Source organism: Triticum aestivum, chromosome 2B, assembly GCF_018294505.1.
Source record: "Triticum aestivum cultivar Chinese Spring chromosome 2B, IWGSC CS RefSeq v2.1, whole genome shotgun sequence".
Classification (NCBI taxonomy): domain Eukaryota; kingdom Viridiplantae; phylum Streptophyta; class Magnoliopsida; order Poales; family Poaceae; genus Triticum; species Triticum aestivum.
Genome location: NC_057798.1, coordinates 682,289,004 through 682,296,732, shown reverse-complemented (window position 1 = coordinate 682,296,732; position 7,729 = coordinate 682,289,004). Strand labels below are relative to the sequence as shown.

Genomic DNA, 7,729 nt, shown 5'->3' with positions numbered 1-7,729 from the left:
TCACCGCGGTAAAGAAACGTCGCTGTCGCCCGCAGGCAAGGCCATTTCTCGGGTGACAGGCACCTGCGCTTTCGTTCCGACCGGCCAGTTGCAAGGGGCCAAACCTGCGGAGCCACCGCATCCACTTACTCGATCATTATCCTCCTATACTTAACGGATCACACGAGTTCATCGGAAAGTGGTGCAAAAGCGGACCGTAAAATATGACTGCAGGTTGTGGCCACTTAGATAGGTATTAGATAGATAGACTGGCGGACAGTTCAGTCCGCAGGTGAAGGGTCTGGATTCTGGATTGCTTGGATGGATGGTCGGCATATCCACAAGCGACCACAGAAAAGTTATGCGATTACGTCTCAGAATATAAGACGCACTACTTTTTTTTTAGGGAAAATAAGACGCACTACTTTGATTTTTTTTCTTGCGCAAATACTTTGATTTGGTAAGTCAGGGCACTGACAAATAATCTGTTTAGACTTCCCTCGGCCTCAACATAGCTCCGCCAGTGTGTTAAGACAAGCACGTGACTCAAAAATCAAAATTGTACTCACAAGTGTTTTAAATATGAATCTAATGGTGTTTATATTTATATCATGCTATCGCACAAGGACACGTAATGACAAAATAATTATTGGTTACAGCATTGTCTTAACGAGTCAAAATGTGTTTTATGATATATTCTTTTTTTTTGCGGGGGCGTTTTATGATATATTCTGAGAGTGAGACAGAAGGTGAGTGCATTCTGTCTTCTTCTTTTTTGCCAAAAGGTGAGTACATTCTTGATTCGGAGTGTCGCTGTAAGCTGCCTGAAATATTCATACATATCTCTGTCGCTTTTTAAAAGCGTTAGGATCAACGTCCAACCATTCCCATCTCACTTATCTTCATATATAAACCTCAGACGGAAACTCGCACTAAAGTTGCATGATCCCAGACATACAATTTTAGGTTAACCAAGGTGCAAGTTTAGTGTGACTGAATCACTGATTTTTTTTTTAGACAATTAGGAATTAGCCCCAATCCAATCGAAGGGGAGCCTTGGCGCAGTGGTAAAGCTGTTGCCTTGTGACCATGAGGTCATGGGTTCAAGTCCTAGAAACAGCCTCTTACAGAAATGTAGGGAAAGGCTGCGTACTATAGACCCAAAGTGGTCGGACCCTTCCCTGGACCCTGCGCAAGCGGGAGCTACATGCACCAGGTTGCCCTTTTTTTTAGGAATTAGCCCCAATCCAATAAAATAAGCACAAGTTTAGGCTAGCCAAGGTGGAACTTTAGGTGACTAAACATTCAGATAAAGTACAGGTTCCATCTAAACAAGATGCCCCCTCAAAAAGAAATCTAAACAAGATGCAGCTTTAGGTGACTGAAATTTCAGGCAACTAAGAGTTAGCAAATCTGATAAAAAAAGGTTAATGATCCATCGAAGATGGCCAGAAAGGGAAAAAGGGTTGTTGATATTTCAGACTCTTGACACTTCTGGTAGTAATCGGATTAACACTTGGGGCCAACCGACCAGGTGTATCTAACACGCATAACATCCTTATCCCCTCACCAACACCCTCATCCGATTATCCCCATCTCATCCTACAGCTCAGACATCTTTTTCCTTGATAAACAAAAGAGACTTCATGATTCTGTATTAAAATCGTTACTAAATTAATTTCAATCTCCACCTAACTGACACAAAATCATAACCTACAATGTCTGATGCAAGAACTGAGAACTATACATTGCATCATGCCACCATGAAGCAGAGAAACAGGTGCTTCTCGTGGGTGCTCCGGAAACAGTTCCTTTCACGGCAACTTGGAGAGGTGATCTTTCTGGGGATCAGTGGGAATGAACACGGGGAGCTGGTGTGGCCGAGACACGGCAGAGCGCTGGCTCGAGCCGCCAGGGTCTCTGAAACTTCTCGTTGCAGAATCTGCAATCAGGGGTCCACCAAAGAATATAGACTGACCGGTGTACAGAAGGTCGGGCCGGGTTACCCGAGAGCTCGGTCCCTGGTTTGCCTGTGCAGACATGAACCGGCCAGCTTCCTGATCCCAGTAAACCGATGATCGAGGAGATCTATCTGTGTTCGGCGCACTAAACCTCCTTGCGTTGTTGGCTTCTGGAATAGCTGCTTCATTTGCTTTGGCTGAGAATGGGGACCTGTTTGCTGATGTCTGATAGATTGGGTTGAAATGCTTCGAGGGATGGTGCTCTGCAATGGGCGTCGGAGTCCGCGAGTTGCTCTGGAAGCTGCTGGGTGTCTGAGGATACAGCTCAATGTCATCTGCACTTGCTATGCTGGGTGGATAAGGGGACTTGTACGGAGCATTCCTGCCAGACCGAGTGTCGATGTGGTTGTTAGTATCAGCACTCATGACACTGCTTCTGCAGCTGAGGTTATCGCTGGAGCACTGGTCGGCGTCGTAATGGGAACGGCTATTGATCGGTTTCAGCACGGATGAAGAGGCTCTGGCTTTTGCTGCGGCTTTCATGGCCTCGTTTGAATCCAGTTTTGCCAGCTTCCATGGGTTAATGCGAACTTGGCGCTTGGCGTGTTGTTTGGCTCTTTCAACCGGGTCTGTGCTATCAGGATCAACAGTTGAAGGTAATCGCCCAGGTCCCAAGTGTGGAATGATTTCGTCCTGTGATATGATACAGACAAGATTAAATATAGGCCAAAGAAGTAGACAAATTTCAACTTCGAAATGAAAACGATTATGATAGACAGAAAACATCTTGCACATAACAGTGCAGGTTTCTGATAAGATATATTAAAGTGGAAAGCATAATCCCATCATTGGAAAAGTAAACAGCACAGAAAATTGATGTGCTTCCAGTGATAGAAACATGAACACCCAACAGTTCACTCTATGGAAAGTTGAATTTGGTTAGCAAACTACAGACAGTTGATACGATTAGAAGGCTAGACGTATCACTGGATAAGAAACACACCTGGTCAACAAAGATGCGTGGTGGAGTGCACCATGCACCTTTGTAATGCCGTGCGAACGAGCTCCCGCTGAAAGCAGTTGGTGCAGAACTCATGGGAGAAGATGGCAAGCTTTGCTGCTCATCATTGACAGAGAGACCAGGAGGTTCACTCTGAGCCCTCATTGCCACAACATATTCATAAGTTGTGATGCCCTGAAAAATGGTTGTAACAATGCGATATCATAATCAATTCCTTGCAAAAATGATAGTGCAGTATTGACAAACAATAGCAAAGTGACAAACCTTCTTGATTAATAGCATATGGAAGAAGAACAGCTCCCCCAGGGGCACTGAAGCAAGCACAGCAAGAGCTGTACTCAGGGCCTGAAGTCAAGGATGTATTGAGTTAAGATTGAGCTAGCAATGTTATATACTCTAATACAGTGCTTGACTATCATATGACTAGCTTATGGTGTTATATACTTCAATGCAGTGATCGATTACAAGTTATTATTGATTGAAGGGTAACTAGCTCAATTTAAAGTACTGTACTATATGGCTAGATGTCAGTATACATAATTCAAATAGTACTAACCATCTAAAATGATGCCATTGTGATCATAAATTATTCCTTTGGGGCAAAAAGGCCAAGCTACTACTTTAGTTTGCAGCAGTTGGCAGAGTTTATGTACAACTGCTGCTGCACAAAGTTAGAAACTCTGTTCTGTCCTCATGTAATAAAATTAAATTACGTTCAAGTGTTCATACTAAGTCAATACCCTGCCTCAGATCAACAGCAATACTATACGACATACCACTGATTTGATTCTGCACCTTACAAAGACCGCACAATGAAGATGGATATTTTAAAGTAATTACGATGAAATCCAAAGGTACAGCTATATGCCTCAAAACAAGATAAGAAAAAGGTGTTAACATTTACCACAATGACTGCAAAGGGCGCTCGTGAAAGACCATAGCCCAGCTTTTCCCCTATTTGTTCTTCAATTGCTGCTTTATCAGTGAAGCAACGTACAAACACAGCTATACCAACTCCACACTCAACCGCAAGCTTTATGCATAACGAAAATGTACTATTAGAAACATGAAAAATGCTTTCAGGACATCAAATTTCACACTCCTATGGTAATGCTACATACCCAAGCAAGACTCACTGCCATAAGGCACAAAAAAGTCATATAATTTCTCCTTCCAACACAATTGTTCAGCCACTGCATCAAAAAGGTCAAATAAGAGAGCAGAAAATCCACACCAACAAACTGTGGGGAAAGGGTAGAAAGACTGAATGAACTACATAATCTTCAGCATGGCACCTACCCGACAATGATGATCAAAACCATCAACACACTTGTCACAGCTCCGACAATGTTTACTATTTTTTCGCACCTGCATCAATACACAAAGGAAAGGGCATTTCAATACCAATAGAAGTTAAGAATAACGGCACATTTGCGTAAACAGAAAGGACTCTATTAATGTTGCAAGCAGACATAAAATGTTCTACTCCGAATCTATCAATGTTGCAGAAGCACAAAAACAGATAAATGGTAAGACAGGATAAATTGTAGCTGCCAATGACTATAACAGATCTAATCTCCAAACATTGTCCTTTTGCCTCACTTCTCTTTGCTTCTTTATGACCGTCTTATTTTCAACAGAAACAGGATTTATGGAATTATCTCATGCATGCATCCTTCCTTAATCATCCTTGTGGATTTCTTTTGCAAGCTACTGCATCGATGCTAACTTAGCTGATTTGTATTGGGCATTTATGTCTCTATATCATCATGCCAATTGTGTCTGCGTACACGACAAAGGCAGATGCAACTAACTTATTACAGAAAATATATCACAAAGGAGTCCCTCATTAAATCCTGTGTATTGCCTGTTCCCAAAAGTCTTAGAAGTGCCTAAATACTGCTCCCTCCGTTCCAAAATAAGTGTCGTGGTTTTAGTTCAAATTTGAACTAAAACCACGGCACTTATTATGGGACGGAGGGAGTAAACATTATGCTGCACATGAACAAAATTTTCAAGTGACACACAGATAAACAATAATATATTTTATACCAGACTTCTTTAACATCTGCTGTAATATATCAGTTATAGCATTTAAATTCGTGTAAAATAGATATGGACAAAAGGAACAGGTAAATTGTAATTAATGGATGCAAGCATCTGCATTGCATCCATTTTTTAGAACTACCACGACTATAACAAAAGAATGAAATGCATCCGAAGTCCGAACTCTTGAGTATGATATATTCTGCTTGCTGGGTACCTCTGTGTTGCAAAGGGTGCAAAAGAGTGCCTCCTCGGCATAATTTTCTTGTTGGTAAGCTTCATCTTCTTTGCGACAATCCTCTTTCTTAAAAATAGCACAACAAAAACAACCAGTTCCTAAACATGATCTATGCTTTCTGATTTCCTCGTTGGCTTCCAATCCTGATTTGCCAGCTTCTTCTTGAGTGTGTACGTTTGCTTTTAATCAAAAGAATGATGTATTAGTATTTGAACTTCAAAAGCAGTTTCATCAGGTATCAGGACATACCTTCTGATTTATAGATTAGTGCACCATTGACGCTAATCAGGATGCCAGGGTCAGCAGGATCAATAGCAGTACATCTAGCATATAGAATCAGTACCGATAAGGCCTGATAAACAGAAACAGATACAAGAGGCATATCAAATGAAATATATTCCAGGATTCAATCCATGCATGAAAATAGAGGAAGTGGAACCTTACCAGAAAACTATAAACACCGATTGCAATATACTGATACAAGTCCTTCCCAAGAAATGGAGACAAGAAAGCATAGAATGCTATACACAGCAAGAAGAACACTGTTATAGCAACCACCTGCCAAAAAAAATGATCATTCAATTCTTTTTTCCGAACCATTAAGGAGAACTGCATGTGAACATTTATAGAAGAAGAAAGAGTGTTCAGTACATGAAACCATCGACCGAATGATCGACAAGAAAACACAGGTCACAACCAACCAAACATAACCTGAACCGAGCACTGACAAACACCACTAGGGCTAAAACTAGACAAAATTAAAACAGCTCAAGGAGGAAGCTTAGGCCAGTAGCTAGCATTGGCCTTAATGAGTAATGACCTGGGGAGTTGGAGTGTACTTGTTTCAAAAATTCAAACAGCTTGTAGTTTGTGGTGACACCAGCATAGAAGGAAGTGTGAATCCAACCAAGACGCCACAGGTTGAGCAGAAAAGCAAGACCAAAACCTCCACAAAAAGCTGAAAGCGAACTAAGGACTCCTAACCCTAGGTTTTTCATAAACAATAAGCATTTGAAGTGCATAAAACCATCAAATTTACATGTGAATTTTTAAATATTTTACACAAGATAACCAGTTAACACGCTTGCTCAGATATTGCAGATCTCTTGTGAAGTACAAGATCAAAGATAAAAAGACCTTACCCTATTTGCTTGATCTTTTAAACTGCTATCTTAAATTTAATGAGGAAGGGAAGATAAGACGATCAGATGAAGGTAAGCAGGGTGATTCGGTCTGTACATGTACCAGAGAGACATTACTAACTGGATGATCTCAAGTAAAGAGAGGATACGCTTGATAGGACCAGATGCATAGGCCAAACGTCTTGTCCTCCCAGAACTCAGGTCATAAGCCAAAAATCAGTTGAAAATATCTAACTGATAGTCATGAAACACTCGCTAATTCAGTTGACTACTAAGCTCTTATTACACAGCTCACACTTTTCCTCAGATACAATGTGTTTAGCCAGAACCAGTATACAATTAAGCTGGGATACTACGTCAGTACAGGACAGCAAGGTGAACGCCATTGAACTGAAAACCCGTCATTTTGAACACGGATGCACCCATACCATGGGTACAACACACAAAGGACTAAACAAACTAAAGTTCGGCATTCCAGTGAAAGGAACTCACACAGTTCGTAGTTAGCCTGTAATTGCAAAACTAATTAAAGCGAGTTGGTTGTGCAAACAGGAAGGAGACAAGAAAACAAACAGAGTTGGCGGCGGCGGCCAAAGCCGAGAAACTCCAAGTCCAAAACTCCAAGGCCAGAATCCCCCAACCCCCATCACATCGAAGACAAAGAACAGAAGAGACCAACAGGGAACCAACAAAAAGCAACAGTTTAATTGCCTTCACAGAAAAATGCCAGATCAGAGCAGAAACATACTCGCACCATTGCGCGTGAGATCAGAACGAAGCACCGCATGAAATTCGGGTCACATGGCATCAAAGGGAAACCTAAGAAAATCAAATCCATGTACTACTTCGCGTCGGAACAGCGGAGATGGCCAACATACACAGTTCAGAGTAAAGTCGCGCAGCAGCACCCAAAAAAATGCGGGTAAACGAGGTAATCCATCAGTCCCATCAGACCATCACATCAGACACACATAACTACAGAATAAAACTAAGAATGGAACGGGAAAATGACGGGGCACATCAGATCAAAACGAAAGACGCGCATCAGTAGTTTACTTCTCATGCTAACCTAAACCCGCTAGTCGCCAGCATCGCGCAGGCAAAGCACAGGGAGACTTTCAAACGCCACAGCGCGCGGCTCTCGGCCTCGGAAGCGCCGAAGCGAAAACAATTCCGGTCCCGCGGCGGAGAGATCCGGAGGCACATTGCGCGTTCGAGCACAGACGGACATAAAGAAGGAAGAACTAGAACGGACCTGCAGGGTGTGGGCGGGGAGCTGCCACCCGTGGCGCCGCGCCATGGCGGAGGCGGAGGGAGCGGCCACGGGATCAGCGACGCGGCG

At 42.5% G+C, this 7,729-nt stretch overlaps 1 protein-coding gene across 1 annotated transcript; it reads right to left on the bottom strand.

Annotated features, from left to right (window-relative positions):
* Positions 1–1,424: 1,424 nt before the first annotated feature.
* LOC123046688 (protein S-acyltransferase 21) lies at positions 1,425–7,723 on the bottom strand. Its single transcript, XM_044470099.1, has 10 exons — positions 7,643–7,723; positions 5,690–5,803; positions 5,495–5,597; positions 5,225–5,424; positions 4,261–4,329; positions 4,083–4,154; positions 3,866–3,994; positions 3,226–3,306; positions 2,944–3,135; positions 1,425–2,633 (listed from the first exon to the last, which is right to left on the bottom strand). The coding sequence occupies exons 1-10, from the start codon at positions 7,685–7,687 to the stop codon at positions 1,794–1,796; spliced, it is 1,845 nt and encodes a 614-aa protein (XP_044326034.1). The 5' UTR covers positions 7,688–7,723; the 3' UTR covers positions 1,425–1,793.
* Between the last annotated feature and the right edge of the window lie 6 nt (positions 7,724–7,729).

Excerpts from the sequence above, each read along its gene's own strand:
- LOC123046688 (XM_044470099.1), bottom strand. The coding sequence starts at position 7,687 with ATGGCGCGGCGCCACGGGTGGCAGCTCCCCGCCCACACCCTGCAG. Across the intron at positions 4,155-4,260 it reads GTTTTGATCATCATTGTCGG|TGGCTGAACAATTGTGTTGG; the intron begins GTAGGTGCCATG and ends TTTTTGATGCAG. Across the intron at positions 2,634-2,943 it reads CACGCATCTTTGTTGACCAG|GACGAAATCATTCCACACTT; the intron begins GTGTGTTTCTTA and ends ATCATATCACAG.